This window comes from Ceratotherium simum, chromosome 9, assembly GCF_057802395.1.
Source record: "Ceratotherium simum simum isolate JZ-2026a chromosome 9, ASM5780239v1, whole genome shotgun sequence".
Classification (NCBI taxonomy): Eukaryota; Metazoa; Chordata; class Mammalia; order Perissodactyla; family Rhinocerotidae; genus Ceratotherium; species Ceratotherium simum.
Genome location: NC_141908.1, coordinates 24,003,571 through 24,030,717, shown reverse-complemented (window position 1 = coordinate 24,030,717; position 27,147 = coordinate 24,003,571). Strand labels below are relative to the sequence as shown.

The following is a 27,147-nucleotide window of genomic DNA, read 5'->3' as shown; positions in this document are numbered from 1 at the left end:
AATACCTAAGTGATCACAACAACACATATAATTTTTGCTCACAAGTTCTCAGGCCTTCTAAGCAGTCTTATGGCCTTGGCTGGACTTCCTTATACTGTGCGGTCAGCTGCAGGTTAAGTAGGTGGCTCTGCTGATCATGGCAGGGCTCTCTCTCCCTGCCATGCTAGTTATCAGCTAGTCTCTTAAGATGGATTCAGTTCTTGTCTACATTTTTTCACTCAAAACATATTTATTTAATGTGCTGGTCAGAGCTTCCTAAAGTAGATTCATGTCCGGTGGGAAAAAAAATGGCAATGATTCCCCTACACCAAGGGCAGCCAGCTTAGGTCAGCACCCTTCTGAATCTACAACCTGGTATGTATTATGTCTTCCCTGGTACTAGGTATTAGGGACATCATAATGAGCAAGACAGACAAGATCCCTGTTTTAATAGAGCTTATAACCCAGTAAGGAAGATAGATGACAAACAAGTAAATACTGATTTTAAAATATACTTCAAAGAGAATGAATAGGCTATGGGAGTATAGAATAAGGGAGATGGGCCTTTATTAGGTAACTCATCAAGAAAGACCTCTCTGAGCAAATGAGATTAATAAGAACAGTAAACCTGGTTGCGATTGACAAAAACCCAGTTCAAATGAAGTTAAATAGAATTAATGCATTGGCTTACAGATTCAAAGCATGTAAAACATATAGAGGATTTGAAGGAAGAAACTAGTCTTAGGGATAATTGAAAGTACGGACTTAAATGTCCTTAGGACACGGTCTCTCCCCAGGTCATCACTGCTTCATTCTTTGTGGCTTTTGTCTCTTCTACTGCAATACCACAAGTAGACTTATGCAAACTACAAGGACATAGACGCTGGCAACACGAGGCTTAGAGATCTGTGACCTTTGAAGAAAAGAGACTCTTCCCTCTCAGCTTGAAAATTTTTCTGGAAGTTTACAAAGCCGTTAGCCTGACTTAGATCTCACATCCACCTCTTGAGTCAATCACTGTGGACAGGGATGATTATAGCTGTTCATCTTCAGAGAACGTGTGTAGACTTGGGATAGGAATACCAATTTCCCTAAAGGAAAGCACAAAGGGCACAAAGGCACTAACATGGAAATGGGGGAAATCGTTGTAAGTCTGGGTCCCTCCAAAATGTATAGTCATCAAGCAGAATTCATGTCTATCTCATATTAGTATGTCAACAGTAATTGGTAGAGGACTTGATACATTTTCGAAATGATAACATAATTTTAGTAACTCAGATATTGAAACATTCTTTCTTTTAGGTACAAAAATATAAAGCTTTAATCTCATATCTGTTTTCAAAGCTTCTCCCCTTTCTCCCTACTCAGACCTGATCCAGAGTTAAAAACTAGTATGGGAACGGTGTAGACATGATTTTCTTGGACTGTGAAAAAAGCAGTCATCTTCCCTCTTATGGGGAACACTTCTTAACTATAGGAATTCTATATTCATAGAAATCCTCTTTTGTTGGACCTCTCTTCTTCATGGATCTGTGGGAATGTGATGGGCTAAGAGTAGCAGAGCTAGTTTTAGCTAACTCTTAGCAATTCCTGTGGTGATGTTTCTGAGGTTTGGATTGTCAGCTGAAATTCCCCTAAAACAGACAATCTCCCATTTTGTCTTTGAATTTCAACAATTCTTGTATTCTTTAATCAGAATCAGGTGTATAGAAATCCAAGGAACAAAAACACATTTATACTTTATTTTAATGAATACACATAAACCTAAGTTTTTCAAGTTTCTTTTAAATTTTGGATTAAAAGAAATTGCTCCTTTAATGACAGAGAATTATGTAATAAATTATACTTTAAAATAAATGGATTTTGACCTCAAGCATTTTATTCCACTTACCAAAGTCTATAAATATTTTCCTAAGCCTATTAAAAATAAATTTATTTTCAGATCCTTTTGAAGCTTTCATCATCTTTTCTATTCGCCATGAGATCAGAAGGATTGATCTTCATAAAAGAGACTATAGTCTACTTGTTCCTGGATTAAGAAACACAATAGCACTTGATTTTCACTTCAATCAAAGTTTACTTTATTGGACAGATGTTGTAGAAGACAGAATATACCGAGGCAAGCTTTCTGAAAGTGGAGGTACATATATTACTATTTTGACTTGATGTTTAGATTAATTTTTAACTGAAAATTCCAGAAAAATATGCTGTAATCAGAAGGAATTTTGATCAATCTTTGGCCTTTGGTTCTTTGTCTCCTCCCTCATATATGTAAAACCAGGGATGTCAAGTATATGTGTGAACATATGTTGAGGGAGGGGAGCAGTGAAGGCCTGTGTTATTCACACCATTTTCAAATTGTGGACTTTTCCATGGACGTTTGGAGAAGTTTATTGACAAGAAAAAACAACTGCCTTCTACATATTGGTAGTCATATTTTTGTGAGTTAAAATAACTTGTTTTTTAATTTGTTACTATCTTTCAGCATAATTCAAAGAAATAATGAATTGTTACAAAGGCTACTGATATGAGCTAAATATTTTTGCGATACTTTAACTTATCTCTTTTGTCTAGTCTAGGCCTTTCTTAAGTAGCAAGGCTTTGAGATAAATGTACGTACTAATTCTCTTGAAAATGTTGGGTTCGTGTAGCATTCCAAAGGCCAGGTATTTCTAACAAAATCTAAATTTTTCCTTCAATCACCTTTGCAATTTTGGAAAAATGGTCATATTTAAACACGCAATGTAATTATGATGTATGAATTTGTGTCCTGTGTCATATTGCAAGACATTGATTTCAAATGATGGATTTAGATCCATGGGCTTAGAAGATTACCTGTTTAAAAAAGCACACACACACACACACACTGTTAAAATATCTAACAAAACCACTGGCAATGTCATAGACTATGAAGAGTTATCCTACCAGAAAAAGTGTTTTTAAAATAAAATTTTAAAAAATTCCAAAATAAATTAAGGAATGGATAAATAAGAATATTGGTGGACATTACCCAATTGCTTATTTTTATTTAGACCACACTAATGCCTTCTCTTATTTGCAAACGTGTTATATCCTGCAAGTCTTGTGGCCCTGGAGAGGGTGGGAGAGTGTGATTTGGGGCTTGTCTTTGTTAAGGTTAAATGCAGTAAAAACTATCTCATCTATCATGCTTCAAAAAAAAAGTAGGTGCTGACTAGTTATAATGCATGTTGCCCCAGGTGGACTTTTTCTCTTTATTCTACCCCTGAAAATCAACATTTGAATTAAATTGTGCTGATTTTAACCAGCACATCATTATTATTCCCCAAATCCCTTGTTCTGCTTAAAAAGTCACAAACAAGAAATAACTTTTTTGCAACCTAAACATAATTAGCCTCAGAGATGTTTAAAAATTCTATTCCACGGAAAGGACTTAAGAGATTAAAAATTTCTGGTGGGAAAGAACAGTAACTCTAACTTTGGGGCCCTCTTGGTTGCCTCTGTGCCAGCTAACACTTTCACACTATATCTCTCAAAGTTATTATGTTTAAGGACTTCGTACTGCTGCTAAATAGGCCTTTTCCTTTGTGCTCAACACGTTCCTTGAACGGGTACAAGTGTTGGTTTTCCTTTTTTTGTAGGAGTCAGTGCGATTGAGGTAGTTGTGGAGCATGGCCTGGCCACTCCAGAAGGACTGACAGTTGACTGGATAGCAGGCAACATCTACTGGATAGACAGCAATCTGGACCAAATCGAAGTGGCCAAACTAGATGGTTCCTTAAGAACTACTCTAATAGCAGGAGCCATGGAACACCCCAGGGCCATTGCTTTGGACCCAAGATATGGGTAAATAAATTTGCCTTTCACAGATTTATTTTGCATAAATAATAATCTTTTAAATTAGTATTGAATTCAATTATCTCATAAGTTATGAGTCAAAGTGCTTATTTTGTGCATGTATATATTTGTGTGTATATATATATACTTGTGTATATATTGTGTGTATGTGTGTGTATATGTGTATGTGTATACATACACATATAATTGTATGTATATCAACCAGTTTAAGTTGATCGCCACAAGTTTGACTACAGGATTACTTACATAGGTAATTTTGGAGGATAGAAATGTCTTTTTTCTAAATATGGGCATTAGGCCCTATTGGAAGCTATTGCAACTCTGTTTTGAAGCAGTAACTTAATGAATTTCTCTTTGACCTGCCAAAGAGATGCTGTAATTGTTTCTAATGGTTGCAAACCACAGGGCCAGTCTTTGGTCCAAACAGTCACAGATGTTAACCACCTCACCCTTTACGTAATTTGTATGCACTTGGAACTAGTTTAAAAGAAAATTGGAATAAGCTTGAAGGAGTCCAGTGGTAAGATGCTGACTATGGGGACGCTTGAAAGATAAGGCACATGATTCTGGGAAACAAGGTCAAATGTTGAGTAACTCAGGTTATTGCCCGCACTGTGCCCCTGTGTGTTTCTGTGAAAGAGCAGAAAAGAGACACTGGATTTGGAGCCAGAAAATGAGGGTTCCGGTTCCTGTTCAGTCACTTATTCTCTGGGGAATGTACTCAAGTGTATTTTCTTCCCTTAGATTTCAGTTTTCTCTTTTGTAAATCAGGGATAATAATATCTTTATCATTACGTTGTTTTCGAGGAGATGATAAATATGTGGAAAATAATATGTAACTGATATATGTGAGAATAATTTATTACTGTTAATTATTTATTTCCTTGGTAATTATTTTATAAATATGAAACTATTATCAAGTCTAAAGGGTAGTAGAAAAGAAATTTTTTTTTGGCTCTGTACCTTAAGTAATACAAACTCCAGGGAGCACCAGTGAGGGAGGAGGGAGTTTAATGAGATGCAGAAGAGAGAAAAGGGAACCTTGTGTTTAAGTCAGCTTCCTGGTCACACTCTCTGGCTGTGCTCTGGTTTACGCCCAAGACTCAGAAATCAGTAACTTAGGGAGTTTGTTTGTTTCCCTTTCCCTCAATTCAGACACAGAAATTAAAGGATGAAGCAGCTTGTCTAGAGCAGGGTTTCAAACTGGCACCGTTCACTGATGTGTCTGCTTTATCTTCCATAGCATTTTAACTTTATTTGAATTAGTTGCCAAAATTCAAAATATTGAGAGATTTTGCATACAATCGTGGATTTCTAGCTTCTTTTGAAAAAATAGAGAGAACTGGCAACAATGAGCAGAGCAGAAGCTGTATCTTTTAGCCTGAAGTTGTGTTCTCTAGTTTACACACTTTACACTTTGCCCATTTCGCTCATTACCGCCTGTAATAACAATTCACCAGGAAGAGATCTGCTATGTTTAATGAGAAATTCCCCTTTTAAACAGACTATTCCTGAGGTTACAAGTAGATTGCTGATCCTGGCCCTTTACTTCCCACAAAGGTTCATCATCAACAGGGGTTTTATCCTCAACGTCACAACTACTGGTGTGAAATTTTCACCTATTAAACCTGTCCAAGTTCTACCAGTACCTTATCTGCATGAGAAACTTTCTATATAAGAGAAAGTGAGATTTGGGAGAAAGTTGTAGTTTTAGCATGTATACCAACACATAGGAAAACTGGGAATGCTTCCCAAATTACAGATGACCCACAGAGAGAAACAAACAGCAACAACAACAAAAAAACAAGTGTATGAAAGTTTTGAAAATAGTCTGACCAAACGAAGCAGTGGATCTGGGAGCTGAAGCTTCATTGTCTATAGCTGTGAACTGACAACGCTTAGGATAAACTGACTTCTCTCAGTTTGTTTGGGGCATACCCAAACTGAGAGGAGAAAAAGAAAACAGAAACACAAAGGACGCACAACCCACAAATGCTATTTAAATGAAAATATCAGATACTATTTCAGTGATACAAAGGGATCTCTAGAAATAAAATATCCTCTACGATTTGAAAGTACAGATCGATAGCCTCTGAGTAGGGAAAACCCAACAATGCCTCTGAGAAAGTTGATGCCTTCCATTACTAATTGCTACTATGAAGTTCTGAGGCTAATTAAGACCATTACAGTATTAATAAATTATTTTTAAAAATGAATGAAGATGGGCCAGCCCTGTGCCGTAGTGGTTAACTCCCACGTGCCCCGCTTTGGTGGCCCAGGTTTTCGGGTTTGGATCCCAGGTGCAGACTTACACCACTTGTCAAGCCATGCTGTGTCAGCATCCCGTGTAAAAAATAGAGGAAGATTGGCACAGATGTTAGCTCAAGGCTAATCTTCATCACAAAAAAAAAAAAAGATGAAGAAATAACAGTTGTAAAATTGTTTCCGGCATAAATAACCAAAGTTCACATGACAGCACTAATTCATTCAACTCTAGGAATGAATGGAAAAGTTGACAGGTTTGCATGTCATGATTTGATAGGATTTTTATTCTTAAAAATTATTTTAGAGAGGATTGATGTGATTAAGATATGAGGTTTATGTAAACACCTTTAAAGTCCAGTTGCAGCAATTAAATTTAAAAATGTAATACAAATATTAAAGTATTTTAAGGATTATTGGATATTTTGGTAAAAAGTTCACAGATATGTTCAAACATTGGACCTTTCATAAGGTAGGCTGAGAGCATTGTAAAAATAAGCATACACACACATTGACCTGCAGAGACAAGCTAAGCACCAAAAAAGCAACATTGAAAAATAAGTTAACTCAGTTAATTTGGTTAAACTTAGTGCTATTCACATATTAAAAAAAAAGATTAGATTTTTCCCTATTTCTCAAATTATTCATAAAATATGTAAGGAAACTGTGAGTCAAAATTGGTAAGAGTCCCCAAGACATTTAAAGTTCTTTTGAAAATGTTTATTTTAGGATAAATTCACTGTATAATCTTTTGAGAAATATGGGTTGTGTAAATACTTTATCTTTCCTACTGAATCGTAAGCTTTCTGATGGCAAGCGAAGTTGCTTCCAAATCTATGAAATCCTTCACTGCTCTTAGTATATATAATTGGCTCAATAAATGCTTGTTAAATAAATGAATGCATGCATATGAGTAGAATTTTGTTTACATATGTAACTTACAGGAACTAAAGATACACTTTAAAGAGTGAAGTAAAAAACAGTTAATGGGTCATACTATAAACTTTGTTTACAATAACAAATAAAAAAGAAAGTTTGCAACCTGCCACTTTGCTTCCTCAGCACAGCTGAGAAAAAAATCAGGCTATAATATTAGCCCATAAAACACATTTCTATCATGCAGGGTTCCTACAGCAATCAAGGTCTTTGTGACCTTTTTTACAGATGCCAAAAGCAAGTGTTTCTAATTGACTCCTTTGCTTCCTCAGCGTAGAATCCACCAGCCTTCATTTTGCACTCTAAAACATATTTGCCATCATGCCACATTCCTTCAGAATTCTGGCTTTTGACCCCGTATTCAGTGACAAGTTATTCCAAGATGGTAAATTGAGAGTCTTGGGGAGGAACCATTTTTCCTTCATTCCATTTTAAAGGAATACGCTTATTGCTAAGGTGACCTAAAAAAGCACATGAAGCTCTTCTAAACATCAAGCTTATTATTAGGGAGTAACAAGCACCAGGGAGTTCAGAGTCTACAGGGCACACACTTCGGTTCCTGAACTTTCATTGCCTTTCTGCTTGTGCAACTACATGGCATCTTCCTGTACCATTGCTGGTATTTAGTTTTCATTTGTCATAATAACTGGACTCTGCCATAACGATTGCTATAATCTGGTGAAAGCAGGTGTAGTAATTGTGAAGATTAGTGAGAGATCTAAATAAAATTTTAATTTTATCCGGGAGTGTTCCTAAGCAAAATTAATAAAGACATTGTTGGTTTTACAAGACCTAAAGATTATAGATAAGTAACCTCTTTTTTTTTTGCCAAGATCATTTATTTTCACCTTCTGCTGCTTGACCTGATAGATGATAATGGTCCTTTCGTGCCTGTAATGGTACAAGTTGTTCATGGTCCATTGACCCAATTTAATCCTGATACAGACTAACCCGAGATGCAGAAACTGGAGAATCAGAAGACTGTAGTCTCTTTTTTAAAAGCAATTGTGGCTGAACATTTCCATACGTCCTGGAAAAAGGGATATTCAGTCTTTGTATACTTGAAGAAATAATGCAGTCATTGAAATGCTAATATATTTTAACCGTAAAAAGAAAGTAATGAGAAAAATGATTCTTTTAAAATACCACCTTGTAAAGTGTAAAAAAAATGCCTAGAATTTTATGAAACAATGATCCTTGAAATCAACTTTTAAAATTTATTGTAAACTGACTTATGGCAAGGTTAAGAACACTTTTAGGGGAACTGATTCTAGAATAAGTTATTTTATAAAAAGTGTTGGAAATTTCCCACCTGAACTGATGAAAGATGAAGACCATAGTGACCACTACAGACGAAACAGCTTAATGCTGCTATGCTTAGTGAAGAAATGAAGGGATCGCTTGTTTTAGAATTCCTCAAATTATCCCAAGCCATATTTTTTTTGTCCCTGGAAATGTATTTGAGAGTTCACAGTACCTATTTCTAGTAAGCGAACATATAGAGAATGTAGAATTGCAAGATTATTGATATGTGAGTTGGAATTGCAGCAACCACATAGGGCAGAGTTACATAGAAAGTTATAAGGGAGACACCAATTTTCCATTTGTTATACAGGCAAAAGAAAAGGCTTCAGAAGTCTTTAGGTCATCAATTCAGGGTGTGAAGTACAGCCTTGTCAAGATCTCGTAGTGGTTAATCCACAAGACTAACTATGACTCTCAAATTTGCTGTGTTTGTTTTCAACAATTATTTTTCCTAATCTTTTTCAAACTTGCAGATATCTCTACCTCGTTTGTCAAGATATCACCATAAATTTGATTGATGCTATGTTGCTCTTGTTTCTATTTTCTAATTTTATTCTTTTAATGCTAAGTTTAAAGAGAAGCTGACAAATAACAGCCTGGTGTCAGTGAAAAGATGTGTGCACCCAAAACTAAATTTGAAGTGAGTCATATAATTCATTTCATATTCATTGTTTTCAAGAAGACATTCAACTACTCAACTGAATTGCCTACCAGCTTTTCATTAATTAACCAATGTTCCATTTTCTATTTAACTGGCAACATATTGTATATGAACTAACTTATAAGCAATATGTATGTATATAAGCAATATACATATGTTGATGTTGATATTATGTTGATATTTCCAGATAATTAGTATTTTCTTATATAAAACAATCTTGTCTTTAAACATTAGTCTTTTCAGAAAAAGATTCCCAACAATAAGATTTTATAAATGTCCTCTGGTACATTTAAAAAATTTTATCTATTTATTTAATTTTGAGTTATTTACACTTAAAGTTTTATTATAGAAATTTTCAAGTACACAAAATAGAATGAATTATGTTAAAAACTCCCTTGGGGGCCGGCCCGGTGGCACAAGTGGTTAAGTGCACGTGCTCCGCTGCAGAGGCCCGGGGTTCGCAGGTTCGGATCCTGGGTGCGCACCGACGCACCACTTGTCAAGCCATGCTGTGGCAGCATCCCATATAAAGTGGAGGAAGATGGGCACGGATGTTAGCCCAGGGCCAGTCTTCCTCAGCAAAAAAAGAGGAGGATTGGCAGATGTTAGCACAGGGCTAATCTCCTCACACACACACAAAAAAACAACTCCCTTGTATCCATCACCCAGTTTCAACAATTATCAATATATTGTCGTCTGATATATTAATGTTTGTTTTTATCCTTCCCAACAGTTTACTTAATTTATTCAAATATTTGGTGGCTAAATAATGAATAATTTGGAGATTGTTTTTGTGGATATGTTCCCACCATGAGGGCTGTGAAAACTCCTAAAGCTGCCCATGAAACTAAAACTTTTTTTTTAAAATATAAACTCATTTTTTGAGAGACATTCTATGAGATAAACCCAATCCTGTGACCTATTGAATCCTTTTCTCATGGCTTTGACTCATGCTTTCTTTATAAAACTAATCTGCCTTCACCTACATGCTGTTCTAACATTTAAACATTGACATTAGTGTTAATTCTTATTCTGTCTCTCTCTCTGTCTTTGTGTGTCTCTCTCTATCCATTTCTTTAACGGTTTAGAAAGACTGAAATTTTGACTTTAAAATATATTCTCTATGAATATGTGTGTGTGGATACTTATACAAACACAAGTGTTTTTTATGTACTAGTCATCCTGTATGCTTAATTGTTTACATTCGTTACCTCATCAATTGCTCCCTACCAGGGTGTACTGTTATAGTTTTTTATTTACAGATGAGAAAATGGAGTCTGAGATGAATTTTGCTGGAGTAAGTGACAGATGCCAACCTTGATTCCTAGTTTGTCTGACACAAAAACATACATTGCCACTATTCAACATTGACATAATTATTTAATAACATTTTTTGAATGTCCAGTGCTTAAGCTGTACGTGAACTTCCACTCTTTTCAAGAAGGTCAATATCTTCCTTCTCAGTCCACTATACTCTTTTAGCACATATACTTACTAAATTGATTATGTAATGTTTTGAATTGTCTTCTAATCATTTCATATTTGTAATTCCTATATCCTATAAGAGACTGTATACTTCTCAAAAATTGAAGTCATGTTGAATACTTAGTTTATATCAGTCCACATTTCCTTAAATAAACCTAATAAATTTTTTTAAAGAAGTTAGGTTGAATTGGATTTTGAATTTTGTTCCAGAGGATTGTTTCATTTTCCAAAGTAATCCACTAAATTCTTATACTTAAGGATCATTCAAAATAATGAAGAATTGAAACATCGCAAGACTATGTATAATGATGAACAAATTTATTTTTACCAATAACTTTACCATTTCTTACCAAAATGTTGTCAGAACTGATAATAGGAAAATTTACTGTTTTGTCACTATCTTTCCAGTCCTTTGCATTCTCTCTTCCCAAATCTCCATGCTACTCATTGAGTTCTACTACCAATGTGGAAAAGGCAACTACCATTTGTTGATTACCAACCATGCTCCTACTCCTGTGCCAGATGCTTTCCCTCTGTTATTTTATCCAGTGACATGACATTAAATAGTTAGATGTTAAAAGCATGAGAAGAGAAGTTAGGCTGTCCAATTTCCTATCTCCTTCTGCCACTTTCTAGCTATGTAAGCCTGGTCAAGTAATTTAACTTATCTAAGCTTCTTTTGTCATCTATAAAACATGAGTAACTTTAGCTATGGCTTCATAAGCAATTAAATGAGATAATCTATATGAAGCACTGAAAATAGTACTTAGCATATAGTAAGCACTCCAAAAATATTAGCCAGTTGTAATGATTGTGGAATTGTTGTGTAACTATATTGTATATACTATAGAAACACACATCAGCAGTCTAGGCCACCTACAATTAACCATAAACCATCCATTACATAATAGCCTCAGAAATCAAATGCACAACATGAAGCACTTAAGGCCTATTGTGTGGAACTGTTTGTGCACCATGAATTTGTAGAGCTACAAATAGTATTTGGTAAAAAAAAAAACAACAACAAGAACTTATGATCTTCAACGTATAAATAGTTGTATTTTAACAATTGCATGTTTGTATATGTCAAAGTGTATGATTTCCTTCTGTTTTCTCTCTACATCCTCTGTTATATGATTTACTCCATTCATGTGAATCTAAATATCATCTTCATACTGATGACTTCCAAATTCATGTCTCCAAACTTGCCTTCTTCTCTGAACACTCTGACATACCACACAGCTTTCTGGACGTCTCCTTTTTGATGTCTTGAAATCTCAAGATCAAAAAATTCAAAACTGAACTTTTGATTGCTATCCACACTCACCCACTTAATTCCCAGCTCTTAAAATCTGTTCCTCTTCCATTTTTCCCATTTCACTTAATGGATTCCCTGCACACCCTCGTCCTATCCTTTCTCTGAGTTTCCTGAAGCAAGGAACTGACAGTTACCCATGATTCCATTCTCTACCTCATTCGGTACATCCAATCATCAGCTAGTCCTGGCAATTCTGCCTCCAAAATATACCCTGAATCCATTCACTTCTCTTCTCTGCCACCACCTTCCTCCAAAGCACTATCACCTTTGCCTGGTCCTTTAAAATAACCACCTGACATACTCGTACTCTTGCCTTACTATAATCCGTTTATATATGACATCATTAAATGTGCTCCTTATTCCCTTGGAATAAAATCCCAAATAATTGCTTTATTCTACAAGACCCATAAGATCACCCTCTTCAACTTCATCTTCTTCCCCTTTCCTTCTCACTCACCACATTTCTGACACCTGGCCTCATTTCTATTCCTCAAATCACCCACTTTCTTTCCCCCATTAGGGCCCTTGTGTCTGCTTCTATACTGCTTGTCTTGTTCTTTATGCTGCTCTCCTCATCTTTTAGATTCACTGTAAATATCCTCTCTTCAAAGTGCTTTTTTCTCTGATCACCTTCTCTAAGTAGACCACTCACCTGCTACTCTCTCATACCAAAATTTTTCTTCAAAATATCTCAGAAGCTGTAATGATATATTCATGTGTTTATTTGGTCTGTCTCTTCCACTGGACTCTAAGCCACATGAGGAAAGATAATACATCTTTTTTTCTTGTGACTGTTTACCTAGCCAGGGCCCAGTGTATAGTAGCACTCAATAAGTGTTTGCAAAATGAATGACTGAAACAATCGCATTATTTCTTTTTCTTCAGAATTCTTTTCTGGACAGACTGGGATGCCAATTTTCCTCGCATCGAATCTGCCTCTATGAGTGGTGCTGGGAGAAAAACCATCTATAAAGACATGAAAACCGGGGCTTGGCCTAATGGACTAACTGTGGACCACTTTGAAAAAAGGATAGTTTGGACAGATGCCAGGTTTAAAAAATGATCTTTTTTTCTGTATTTTCTGTTACCTTCCTCAGATAATATTTACAAAATGAAAATTTGTCCTAACATGCATGTATCATGTATATACATACATATGGATATTGATATTGATTTTTGTTTGTTTTTGTTATGATGGCCTTTTTTTTCTCTCTGCAAATCAGATACAGGCCTATAAAAATATGATTATAAAATATTTTTTCTGTCACTTATCTAAGTAATACGATCACATCACTGGACTATTTGAATGAATTTTGATAAACTACCAATGTATTTCTATAGGTCAGATGCTATTTATTCCGCCCTCTATGATGGAACAGGCATGATAGAGATCATCCGAGGTCATGAATACCTTTCTCATCCCTTTGCTGTGTCTCTATATGGGAGTGAGGTCTATTGGACGGACTGGAGGACCAACACATTGTCAAAAGCCAACAAGTGGACAGGGCAGAATGTCAGTGTGATTCAGAAAACCAGTGCACAGCCATTTGACCTTCAGATATACCATCCCAGTCGTCAGCCACAGGGTAAGTGCTGGTTATGAACTAACCACCCAGAAAGTATTTTCACCTTAATCGTATAATATTCAAACTGTAAAATAACTTCTATAAGTTAACAGTTGTTAATATTTTATATATTTGTATGATGGAAGTGGTCCCAGCCTTTATTTTAATTAATTTAGGATTTTTTTTCTTTCCCTTTTTATTTCTTTCACATGGAAATAAATAAAGAAATCTTAGGAATTAAGAGTTTTACATCAAGTCTCCATATTTTTAGTCAGTGCTATTACATCAGTAAAAGATACTGTGGGAAGTTGTAGGAGCTCTTCAGATTTGAAATCTATTACCTAGGTATGATCAGTAAATTGGAGGAGAAGACCAAGGATATGGTCTTTTTTACCAAACATTTACCAAACGTAAATGTTTACGTTAGCCTCTAAATAGTCACTGTGTAGTGTATTGAGAGGAGAAGGCATGGTGCATAAGAAAGGACCAACCATCTGCTTGAGCTTTTCCATTCTAAGATACCTGAGTTCACACGAACATGTGAGCTACCTCTCCCCATGTAGTCCACATTTTGGTTCAGTAGTAATCTCCATCCTGGTTTTGTAATTTCATTTCCTCCACTCAATCCTTGCCAGATGTTCTTAATTCTAAATCTCACATTTCTTATTTTTTTTTCTGCTTCTGGGATTCATGGCCATTCAGTGTAATATCAGCTCATCCTCTTATACCTTTTATATCTCCTGCCTGACTCTTCCCCATTATGTGTTATAACCTAGGGAAATCTCATTCCAATGCAAATTGTGTTCCCGTTATCATTAGCATAGTTTTCTTTGAGATGTATGATTCTCAGATGACAAGCTCTTTCCCATAGAGGATACATTTTTTCCTTTTCTCCCTCTGTCAGTGTAGAGTAAGCAGATCTTGCACTTCATTGACATTTCTGGTCTTAAGGACCACACTTCAAGCCTTATTTTAAATTCATGTTATATTATCTTCTCCCAGACTTGGCTAAAAATACTCACCTCTGTGGTCCATAAATTTCATGGTTATTCTTTGTGTTTCTTCAATACTTGGCTTTCATTCTCCCTTGATGCTATTTCTCCTGCCAAAATTTCCTCATCTGTAAAGTTTTCTGTGCCCTCTCTCTGACTTAGTCTGATTAAATCTGGTTCTCTTCTGAGATACTCTCAATTTCAATTTTCTTATATAATTGGTCCTTCTTTGTCACATGGGAGTTTCTACACACCCTCAGCTATGTAAGCCATCACTTTAAGCCTTTCCTATCACCTTTAACTCCTTACTCCTTTCATCCTATAAACCTACAAAGCATGAGGACATTAAAGGGAGAAAATATAGCTTAGCCATTTTTGAACTTAATAGGCATTCAGTAAATATACTGGATTTAACTAAATTGAAATAAGGCAAGAAATCATGATTCTGACCAGCGATGTGCCAACTAGTATTATTTTTTTTTTAATTAATTATTTATTTATTTATTTTTTTCCCCCAAAGCCCCAGTAGATAGTTGTATGTCATAGCTGCACGTCCTTCTAGTTGCTGTATGTGGGATGCGGCCTCAGCATGGCTGGACAAGCGGTGCATCGGTGTGCGCCTGGGATCCGAACCCGGGCCGCCAGCAGCGGAGTGCGCGCACTTAACCGCTAAGCCACAGGGCCGGCCCGCCAACTAGTATTATAAAAAAGACACTCTTCTCTAAAAACTTCCTTCAGCATGGAGGACTATCAAGTCATAAACAAACACTGTATGTGGGTGACAAACACTTATAAGATAGAATTGGTTTTAATTTTTATAAAAGCAAAATTGCATACATATATATTTTTGTCCCCCAGATTGTTCAGTGTTTTGGAGGAACTATAATTTTTATGTTTAGAGTAATTTAAATGAATTGGACCGTGAAAAATGGCCTGGGTCTTTGTACAACGTCCTTCTCCCCCCTTAAAATAGGATCAATGTATTTCATTTACTGATTCTCTGATTTGGCCACATTAATATGACTCCTACTGAATTCATAGAATGGGAAGGAACGTGATACTTTCAAGCTCTCCTGATATTTTCGTACATATAGAAAGGAAATTAGACGTTCAGTGTAATTCATTGGTTGGGAGGAGATGTTCCTGACATCTTTACTTAACTCGAAAGATGATTTATATGTAACTACTCCACTCTGCATAAAATAAGGAGGTTTTTACTATATGGATCTAATTTACCATATTTTCCTAGGATTCAGGGCAGATAGTTTAGTCGTTATATACTTTTAGAGAATGTCATCTATAATGAGAACTTGCTATTTCCTAAATGAAATTCAGTCAGTTTCCAATTTTTAGAATGATCAGAGCACATTCTACTTTTCCCCATTATAAGGATCACTGAGCCTATGACAATCATTATCCATCCTGTTTGTCTCCTTCAGTGAAGTAACATTTCCACTGCTAGGGTAAAAAAAAAGATGCAGAAATGTATTGACTATTTTATTACCAAGGGGAGAATTACAATGAAAATGGTGACAAAGATTCATCGTTAACACAAGTACAATAGTAATAGTCCTCTGTTTTCTGGTGAATAATATTGTGAGGTTCATGAAAAAATAATACATTTTAAAAATACATGACATTCAGTGATGTAAAATTGAAATATATCTTTCATGAATTAAAGAGATAAAGGTTAGAAATATTTTTTTGAAGTTATCTAATCCTCCAACTAAGAAATTAATAAAAGTTTTAACACTAGTTTTCTTGCAAGTAAGCATTCATCATGTGCATAAATTTCCAGTTGGTTATTGGACACTTAAGCAGAGCTTTTTTGCGTGTGTGTGTGAGGAAGATCGGCCCTGAGCTAACATCAGCCAATCCTCCTCTTTTTGCTGTGGAAGACTGGCCCTGGGCTGACATCCATGCCCATCTTCCTCCACTTTATATGGGACGCCACCACAGCATGGCCTGACAAGCGGTGCGTCAGTGCATGCCTGGGATCCAAACCGGCGAACCCCAGACCGCCGCAGCAGAGCGCACACACTTAACCACTTGCACCACCTGGCCGGCCCCTTAAGCAGAACTTTTAAAAAAGAAAATCTATTTCAGATCCTTTGGTTCCTCATATTGTTGTTATATGAGATTAAGAAGAAACAAACCGAAGCTTAAACATATGCAATATAAAGGAGTAATAGTGGGTATTTTAACCTAAATTTTCAACTTTTTTTGGTTCAAGGGAGCTGAGCTTAGAGTTAATGGCATAGTCTTGGGAGCCTGACTGCCTGGGCTCAAATCCCAACCTTATGATTTATTAATTGTATGATATTAAACAAGTTACTTAATCTCTTTGTGTCTCAGTGTCCTCACCTGTAAACTAAAGATACTAGTAGTATCTCCATCATAGGATCTAGTAAACATGAGTTTAATAGTCATCTAATACAGATATATTAAACACGAGTTAATACGTGAAAGGTTTTAGAACGGTGCTATGTGTTTATACACATAAGCAAATCAAATTTTAAAAAGTAATAGTTACTGCAATTGGATCATTTCCTTAGCCTCCTTTTGTTGAAATTTAGGTTGCATTACTCTTTTTTGAGACATTTTTGAGCACGTATTGTCTCATATTTATATAATTCATAATGGCCTTAAAGAAAACTGCCAATAGAAATGTGAGTCAGAGCTCTAAAGAAGAGGAATATGGTTGATCTGTTGAGAGAATTCAGGTATAGTCAGATGACTAGACTATCAATTCTATTCTCTCCACACTCAGGTTGCCATCTAACACCACTCCTCACAGAAGCAGTGCATGGCATAAAAGTTGTGGTTATACTAGTAAAAGTAACGTTTAAAATTTTATTTAATATTACAAAATAATTTTTCTCATTACAACTAAGTTATAGAAAGCAGAAAAACAAGAAACAAAAAAACGTGCACCCGTTTTCCCAGCTCCCAGAGCAACAAATATTTCTGTTTTTTCTTCTAGTTGTTTCTGCAGAAATGTTGAGTAACATAATAATAAACAAAACTATGACTATTTATTGATGAATAACTATGTGCCATTAAGTTTTCACTTTTTATCCTAATCATTGGAGCCATCTAACTAGATAGATATTTCCACTTTCCCCGAGAAAACCAAAGCTCAAGGGAATGAAATCACCTGGCTCAGAGCAATAAATCTCATCAAAGGCAGCACCAGGCTTCCAATGAGCATAACCAACTCCATAGTCTATGCTTCATTCCTTTCTAAATTAAGAAAGCTCTTATATCTTTTCAAATTTAATATCATACTTCATTTGTAATTTCATACCTTCCTTTTTACACTTAGGACTAGCATTCTCTCTTGTTATCATTGATGCCCTTAAATCTCATTTCTAATAACTGCATATTTTCACATCACATGTAACTATCAAAAATATTCTCAACTATTTATCTATAATTGGACATTTGATTTGAGTGTAGTTCATTTCTATTCTGTCATTAACGATTTTTTTTGTGTGTGTGTGAGGAAGACCAGCCCTGAACTAACATCGGATGCCAATCCTCCTCCTCTTTTTGCTGAGGAAGATTGGCCCTGGGCTAACATCTGTGCCCATCTTCCTCTACTTTGTATGGGATGCCGCCACAGCATGGCTTTGACGAGTGGTGTGTCAGTGTGCACCCCAGATCCGAACCTGCGAACCCCAGGATGCCGCAGTGGAGCGTGTGCACTTAACCACTGCACCACCGGGCCGGCCCCTGTCATTAACAATTTTAATACATATATCTATACATAAATATTTTTTCCATATTTAATAGTTTAGGGTTTTTCATTATTGTTGTTAGTAAGTCACACGATCTTTTGTAGTTGGCAGAAACAAATGCATGAACATAAGCCCTTCCAAGAAGCAATAACATGGTTACACCTCAATGAAAATTAGGTCATAGTCTTTCTTCTATTATTTTTAGTTATTTATTTTTAAAAAATCTACTCAGCAACTTTCAAATATGCAATACAGTATTATTAACTATAATCACCATGCTATTCATTAAAACATTACATCCCCATGACTTATTTATTTTATAAGCCGAAGTTTGTACCTTTTGACCCTCTTTACCCATTTCACCCACCTGCACCCCCCACCTCTGCTAACCACCAATGTATTATCTATATCTATGAGTTTGGTGTTTTGGGTTTTTTGTTTGTTTAGATTCCACATATAAGTGAGATCATATGTTATTTGTCTTTCTCTGTCTGACTTACTTCACTTAGCCTAATGTCCTCAAGGTTCATCCATGCTGTTGCAAATGGCAAGAGTTCCTTCTTTTTTATGGTTGAGTAATATTCCTGTGTGTGTGTGTGTGTGTGTGTGTGTGTGTGTGTGTGTACACCACATTTTCTTTATCCATTCATCCATTTATGGACACTTAGGTTGCTTCCATGTCTTGGCTACTGTAAGTAATGCTGCAATAAACATAGGGGTGCATATATATTTTGAGTTAATATTTTCATTTTCCTCAGATAAATACCCAGAAGTGAAATTGCTGGATCATATGGTAGTTCTATTTTTAATTTTTTTTAATGTATATAATGTGATGTTTGCTTCATTTGTTTTTATGTATGTATTTTTTATTGAGGTAACATTGATTTATAACACTATATAAATTGCAGGTATACATCTTTATATTTTGACTTATGTATAGACTACATTATGTTCACCACCAGCAGTCTAGTTGCTATCCGTCATCATACAAATGTGCCCCTTTACCCTTTTCGCCCTTCTCTCACTCCTGTTCCCCTCTGGTAACCACCAATCTGTTCTTTTTATTTATGTGTTTGTTTGCTGTTGTTGTTGTTTTATCTTCCATGTGTGAGTGAAGTCATACAGTATATGGCTTTCTCCATCTGACTTATTTCACTTAGCATAATACCCTCAAGGTCCATCCATGTTGGCACAAATGGCAAGATTTCATTTTTTTTAATGGCTGACTAGTATTTCATCATATATATACCACGTCGTCTTTATACATTTATCCAACGATGGGCACTTAGGTTGTTTCCAAATCTTGGCTACTATAAATAATGCTATAATAAACATGGGGGTGCATATGTTTTTGAGTTAGTCTTCATTTTCTTCAGATAAATACCCAGACGTGGAATTGCTGGATCATATGGTAGTTCTATTTTTAATTTTTTGAGGAACATCCATCCTGTTTCCACAGTGGTGGCACCAATTAACATGCCCACCAACAGTGCACAAATGTTGCCTTTTGTCCACATCCTCATCAACACTTATTTCTTGTCTTTTTGGTAACAGCTATTCTAACAGGTGTGAGGTGATATCCCATTGTGGTTTTGATTTGCATTTCCCCGATGATTAGTGATGTTGAGCACATTTTCATGTACCTCTTGGCCATCTGTATGTCTTCTTTTGAAAAATGTCTATTCAGATCCTCTGCCCATTTTTTAACTGGATTTCTTTTTTTTGCTATTGAGTTGTATGAGTTCTTATATATTTTGGATATTAACCCCTTATCAGATACATGACTTGAAAATATTTTCTCCCATTTGATAGGTTGCCTTTTCATTTTGTTGATGGTTTCCTTTGCTGTGCAGGTTTTTAGTTTGATATAGTCTTACTTGTTTATTTTTGCTTTTGTCATCTTTGTTTTTGGTGTCAAATCCAAAAAATCATCGCCAAGACTGACATCAAAGAGCTTACTGCCTATGTTTTCTTCTAGGAGTTTTATGGTTTCAGGTCTTACATTCAAGTCTTTAATCCACTTTGAGTATTTTTTGTGTATGATGTAAGATGATAGTGGACTGATTTCATTCTTTTTTATTTTTATTTCAAATCTGTCTTTAATGGAATTCATCAAGCAGAATCCATACTAAGAAAGATCCAAAAAGATTAAGAGCATAAACAATTCATCAAACACAGGAGAAAAATAGTAACATTCTTACTTGCTCGTCACAAGCTAAATGAGCACTTCCCAAGCTATATCCATACGGCTGTGAATTCTTTAACAGCTTTTACCCGTGTCACTCAATAAGCATTTCCTGAAGACCTCTTTGGGATGTGGTGCTTTACTAGGAACACATATCTTTTTCCTGATAAATTTAACAAATAATTTAGTGAGAAATTCAAAGTCATAACTAGCTTCACTCTGATTTTTCATTATATAAGGTGGAAAAAGAAGAGAATGATTGGCAAACTAGTATATATTAATTTAAAAATCAGCACAATGATAACAGACAACTTTGGACCAGAGCTGCTTTATGACTTTTGTGAGCCCTAAACATTTGCCTTCATGGTCCCCCTTCTCCATTAAAAAAATATTAAAAATTATATGTTATGTTTGTGTTGGTACAAAGACAAATATATTAATGATATATATTAAAATATTTTCTTCTACTAAAAAGTTCAAGTTTTCTTCTGAGTTCAAGAGAAATTAAAACAGGTCGTGGGCTGTTAAAAGAAGTGTGGGCTCTCAGCATCGTGCCTAATGGGTCAATTTCCTCTGCTTTAGAACATGTTACAAACCAATTCAGCTTCTTCCCTATCTCTGCTAAATATTTTAATACTTCTGGATGTTAAAGATGTGGGGTCTAGGGCTGGCCCAGTTACATAGTGGTTAAGTTCATGCTCTCTGCTTCGGCAGCCTTAGGTTTCTGGGTTCAGATCCCAGGCACGGACCTACATACTCCTTATTAAGCCATGCTGTGGTGGCATCCCACATACAAAATAGAGGACGATTGGCACAGCTCAGGGCCAATCTTCCTCACCCCCCAAAAAAGATGTAGGGTCTATTGAAGCTGTTAGTGTTGACTGCATTTGCCTGATCTACTAAGGTGATTCTGTTTTTTGTTTTGTTTTTTAATTTTACTGTCTCAAAGTGCAGTGATGTGGACGTCAAATAGGATGTGGAAGTCACTTGGAGGTGTAAAATAGAATTTAAAGATGTATATTTAAACTTAAACTTACTAATGATTATTCTTTTCTGCCTTCTTTGCAAATGATGTTTGTTAACTGTGTTGTCAAAGGATTTTACAGATATGAGAATCATGGTTCCAGTGCACAAAATGTGCTCCATGGACCACTTCAATCCCAGTTACACCTAAGATCTTAATTATAGTATAGATTCCTACCGTTAAATCAGAGTTTCTCAGAGTGCAGCCCAGAAAATTTAGTTTAACTATATCTCCAGGTGATTCTTATGGACTTAAAATTTGATACTCAGAAGTCTAAGTGTAAAATCTCTTAAAAGTCTAAGATTTTATGATTTTAGGATCAATACCTATAAAAAAAATGAAGTGTATGCTAAGACAATATATTAGCAGTAATATTAGAGGTAAATTGGTCCAGACTATGTTCTCTGAGACTTGTTTTACCAACTAGGTACAAAAAGGAAGTAGCTTCCTTTGTCCTTCCTTTATTTTTGCTATTGAAGTCAGAATTGCTCCTCAGTCACATATAGAGCCTAACTGGCTGCTGTAATAGAAGAAGTTTCCTAGGCATGTTTAAGTGTGCACATGTGTGCTACTTAGTAGATGCCTGTGGAGTTGGTGGAGTGCGTGCTGCCTTGATTTCGGGCCTCTGGGATTCATTCAGCGTTTTGATGGTTCACTAAATGGCACTTGGCTTCGTAAGCGTTCGAGAATCTTCCTTGTTGTTTAATTCATTCCCAGGGAGTGACTTTGGAATAGCAGAGACTAGAGTTTATACCTCTGGTATAGTTACTTGTGCAAATAGACATATTTTAAAAAATACTGTCTCCCACATGACAATAGATGATTTTTTTCTTTTTTTTAATTGAGATATAATTGACATATAACAGTATATTAGTTTCAGGCACAGCATAATGAGCTGACATTTGTATACACTATGAAATGACCACCACAATAAGTCTAGTTACCATCCGTCAACTTTCAAAGTTACAAAATTTGTTTTTTCAGTTTCCTTCTTTTGCATGTGGCTGTCCAGTTTTCCCAACACCATTTATTGAAGAGGTTGTCCTTTCTCCATGGTAAATTCTTAGCTCCTTTGTCATAAATTAATTGACCATATATGTGTGGGTTTAATTCTAGGCTCTCTATTTTATTCCATTGATCTGGAATGTTTTTATGCTCTTGTATTATTTTTAGAACAAGAAAAATTTTGAAGATCTATGAAATATATGCACCCTTTGGGAGCACACACATGCACCCCATATTTTTTATTTATTTATTTTTTGTGTGTGAGGAAGACCAGCTCTGAGCTAACATCTATTGCCAAAAAACTCCTCCTTTTTTTTTTATTTTCGCCAAAGCCCCAGTAGATAGTTGTATGTCATAGTTGCACATCCTTCTAGTTGCTGTATGTGGGACGCAGCCTCAGCATGGCCGGAGAAGCGGTGCGTCGTTGCACGCCTGGGATCCGAACCCAGGTCTGCCAGTAGCGGAGCACGTGCACTTAACCGCTAAGCCACGGGGCCGGCCCCCACACGCACCTATATAATGTAGTCCTAGTTCTCACAGAGTTCAAGTAGAATAGGGATACAAAACCATAAGAAAATAACGACAAACAAAATGTGGCTATTGGATGCCCAAATGCAAAATCTAATGTTAGTAAAGTAAATCCAACACTGAATTTAAAGAGAAATACAGGGCGATAAGTTGGATTTAGTCCAGGAATAATAATATCAGGAGGTGCTCCAGCTGAAGTAGAAGGGAAGCTAGAGCTACCAGCTCAGCACCCAGCTTCCCCATCTTACCACTTTGTTCTCCACAGAAGCCCTAAGTTCTGGGCAGCACATTTGAACATTGTGCTTTGGCAAAGGGGGGATGGGGTTGGCATGAAATATTTCTAATTATGGACGTGACACATGGGGTTTATGTATTAGGCATGTAGTTATGATATTAAAATGAAGATGAGATTGAGGAGGAGAGAGTCTGGAGATAAGGCAGGTAGTTTTAGGCGTATGACTTCTCACATGCCAAAAGAAATTGAAGCAAGAAAGTCTAGAGTAAGGTAGGAAGAACGCAAAGTAGTAGTTTCATTGTGTCACCTACTGTAGGGGCTGAGGACAAAAATTTGAATATAAAATTTTGGCTATTTGGAACTAGAACTTCACATACAATGTACTACAGTTTCACACTAGTTAGGATAATCACATTTTTATCCCCATATCCTTTTGGAACATTTGTATATATTCACCCTATTCCATTGATTTGACTGAGCACTTTAACTTAAATTCTCTATTTTCTATATCTGGTGTGTATTAGCAATTTATAGGAGGTAGTTGATATTTATGTCCACCTACTGAATAAATACATAGGAGAATGTTGTTTTCTTAGCATAAAGTGAAGTTAGGTAAATAAATATATTTGTTACTTTCATAATGAGCAGGAACACCAAAATTATATGTTTTACTTTAAGGTGAAAATGAATATTTCACATTTATGAAGCCGTCTAGTCTAAATTTATTTTCATCAGTGAAATGTAGCTATTAATTGAATAAATTTTGAGTATATTAAAAAACAACAGCAACAACAGCAAAATACTTTTATAATAAATCTTTTTGAGCTATATGTTAGTTTTTTTTTGGATAATGAGATCTGGGCTTGCATGATTAAGCATTAAATAAAAATGGTTTCATCATCGTGACTTTGTAATAATAAGTAAGGTATGCACTTATATCATGTTTTTATTAGTGCTTTACAGGTATTACTCTCAACCTGCACAAGATTTGCAGGAAAAATTCTCCTTCTGAGAGGCTTTCTCACTTCAAAGCCATATACCAATTAAAAATCTTTACACAATTCAGACTTCACCCCCTCCACGTTCATGGTTCACACCATAAGAACTCTCTTAGCACTTAGAGCTTGTATGGTTATTTGATATTTTCATAACTCTGTTTTATTTACCCAACTGGATTATAAAGTATTTGAGTAATGGAGTGTCATTTGTTTATCTGTGTCAACTATAGAGTCTAGCTAAGTCCTTTATAATAATAATATTAATAATTATAATAATAATAGTGCCTAACACTTGCTAATCTTCATTGCAATTCCATGAGGAAGATTCTTAGCAACACGCTTTTACAGATAAGGAACCTAAGACCGAGAATTGCTAAGTAATTTGCTCAAAGTGTAATAGTCAGAGGATGATTGCCCAGTTATCTGACCTCAGGGAGACTGACCCCAGAACTCTTTCTTGTGGTAACCACTATGCTCTGCAGGCAGAAGACACTGAGTTCATGTTTATTGAGATTCTCCTTGGAATTGTTATGTCATGTCACCAGATGGCAGTAGAGAGTCAAGTTTTATTGACACATTCACATGGGACAAACTAATTCTTACCTTCTTGGAGTTTATAGTCTAAAGAGGAACAGACTAAATTAACAATTAGGATCAATAAAATAATTGTTATTATGGATGGATTTTGAATGTAAGAGTATAGTAAATACATTTTAAAAGGTAGCAGGGTCTGGTCCTAAAAAACCTTGGGCTTAGCCTAGTTCAATTCCTTCCTCTGTCACTCGCTAGCCTTGTTACCTGAGGCAAATTAATTAACTTCTGGAGTCTATTTCCTCATTTGTAGGTTGAAGCAGCTAGAGGTAAGGAGGGAGTAAATGTGAAACAAGACTGGGCAGGGATCAGTCTGTTACCCTGCAAAACTGGAGTTCTCTTGCCCGATGCACATAAATAGCCAATTAATTACAGCATCAGCCTTTGGGAAAAGAGATCAGCTTTATTCTGTGAGACTGATCTTCAGGGAGAACAGGGGCGTGTGCCCTCAGAGCTGTCTTCCTGACAGGATTTGGGGTGAAATTTAAGAGGTTGGGGAGAACATGCTGGCGCGTGGAAATGCTGGTGTGACAGGTTTTGATTGGTGGGCTTCCAGCATTTGTGGTAAGATTTTAAACATTTATGGCAGGGTTCTAAACATTTATGATGGGGTTCTAAAGTTTTATGATAGGGTTCTAAACATTTTTGATGAGGTGGAGAAGGAATTTGAACACAAGATCTTCCTGAATAAGGGACCCCTCACCTCTGATAAGAGTCTGACTTTCAAGTTCTGGTCACGTCCCTGTCCTTGGGTTCCGTGGGTAGGAGGATCTTTGGTTCCAGGGTCATTTCAGGTCAAGGTTTCTTCTTTTGCACATGCTCTGGCTATGTGACTTTGCAGATTTTCTGAAAGACAATTCTTAATCACTCTGTTGATAAGAGATGGGGTCAGTTGAACTGGTCCTGGAGGGCCTGCGGTTACAAAACCACGGTAGAACTTAAAATGGTCCACTTACAAAGGAATTTCAATTTTTATCCTGTAGGATTAGAGTTTCCAGTGATCTCAACTTGAATGTACATCAAAATTACCTGGAGGGCTCATTAAAATAAAGACTTCTGGGCTCCACCCGAGAGCTTCTGATTCAAGAGGTCTGGAGATTTTGCTTTTTTTTTTTGTGAGGAAGATCAGCCCTGAGCTAACATCTATTGCCAAGCCTCCTCCTTTTTTTTTTTCTCTTTTTCTCCCCAAAGCCCCAGTAGATAGTTGTATGTCGTAGTTGCACATCCTGCTAATTGCTGTATGTGGGGCGCTGCGTCAGCGTGGCTGGACAAGTGGTGTGTCTGTGTGCGCCGGGGATCCAAACCCAAGCCGCCAGTAGTGGATTGCGTGCACTTAGCCGCTAAACCACAGGGCTGGCTCCAAGAGATTTTGCATTTTTAACAAGTTCCCAGGGGATGCTGATATGGCCTTAAGAACCACTGCCCTAAGGGAAGGAAAACAACATTAAAAGCATTTGGTCAAGGAAGTGAAAAGAGCAGATTTGCATGCTAGAAACTTGACCCCATCTGTGTAAGGGATGGGTGGGAGAGGGACACAACTGCAGGGTAGGAGACTGGTAAGGATGCTACGTCAGTAGATCAGGAAGCAGCTGATGCCCAAATCTGGTAGATGGTCATAAGAAGAGGAAGACTGGTATAGTTGAGATAAACTTAGAGACAAAGTCAATAAAAAATAGTGATAGAGGTTTGTGGAGTGGGAGAGGTTGAGGAATTTAGGATGACTTTGGTTTTCTAGTTTCTGTAGTTGGTTTTACAATCAAAGTGTGACATAGAGACCGTGGGAATGGTTTAAGGAAGGGGTCAGTAAACTTTTTCTGTGAAAGACCAGTGTTAAAAAAACAAGATTCAACTGAGGAAATGTTAAGATCTAACTGGTTTTATTCAATGATTCATGATTCATCTCACCTAGCAGATAGAAGGAAGCTCAGAGGAGTTGTGCAAACTGGAAGACTTAGGCAGAAGGGCGCAGAAAAAGGAAGTTTCTAGCAAAGAATGGATTGTTTCAAGCAAAGTCACCTCCTTTAGGGGAAGGCAGGGGTCTATCAGGCAGATTACCTCACTAGTGGTAACCAAGTAGTTCCAGATGGACTAGTTAAAGGTCACATTCCTGGGAAAGGCTGAAACTACAATTAGGTAAGTTATTAAGTCTTGGTTTACTAATGTGGGGCTTAGCACAAGTGGCTCCATTTGGGGCCTATTGTTTCTTTTTTAACAATTCCCCCCCTTTTGATCAGACTCTCAGCTTAACTGAGAGGTGTGATCAAAATGTAAGGCATTAGTGCCACTCCCACCTACTGCTCTGTAGTTCTTGCAGCTTTTACTGATCCTCTGTTTGATATTCACAAGTCATGATATTTTGTGCTGAATCCCTGTGGTATTCACAAGTCACTACTTCAGGTTCACAAATTTAAGTTGTTCATTCTCTTTGTTCCTTTTCTGACATTCCAGTCTTAGGGAGATCATTTACTTGGTGGTTAGCTGCTGCAAATAGGCATTTAAAG

At 36.3% G+C, this 27,147-nt stretch overlaps 1 protein-coding gene across 5 annotated transcripts in view; it reads left to right on the top strand.

Annotated features, from left to right (window-relative positions):
- LRP1B (LDL receptor related protein 1B) overlaps positions 1–27,147 on the top strand; it is a 1,862,264-nt gene that overhangs the window by 1,216,577 nt on the left and 618,540 nt on the right. For all 5 annotated transcript variants that reach the window (XM_087435122.1, XM_087435120.1, XM_087435121.1 and 2 more), the window contains exons 25-28: positions 1,922–2,119; positions 3,600–3,804; positions 12,669–12,833; positions 13,125–13,369. In XM_087435122.1, the coding sequence (XP_087291248.1) occupies positions 1,922–2,119; positions 3,600–3,804; positions 12,669–12,833; positions 13,125–13,369 (813 nt within the window). The remainder of the gene's footprint in view (positions 1–1,921; positions 2,120–3,599; positions 3,805–12,668; positions 12,834–13,124; positions 13,370–27,147) is intronic.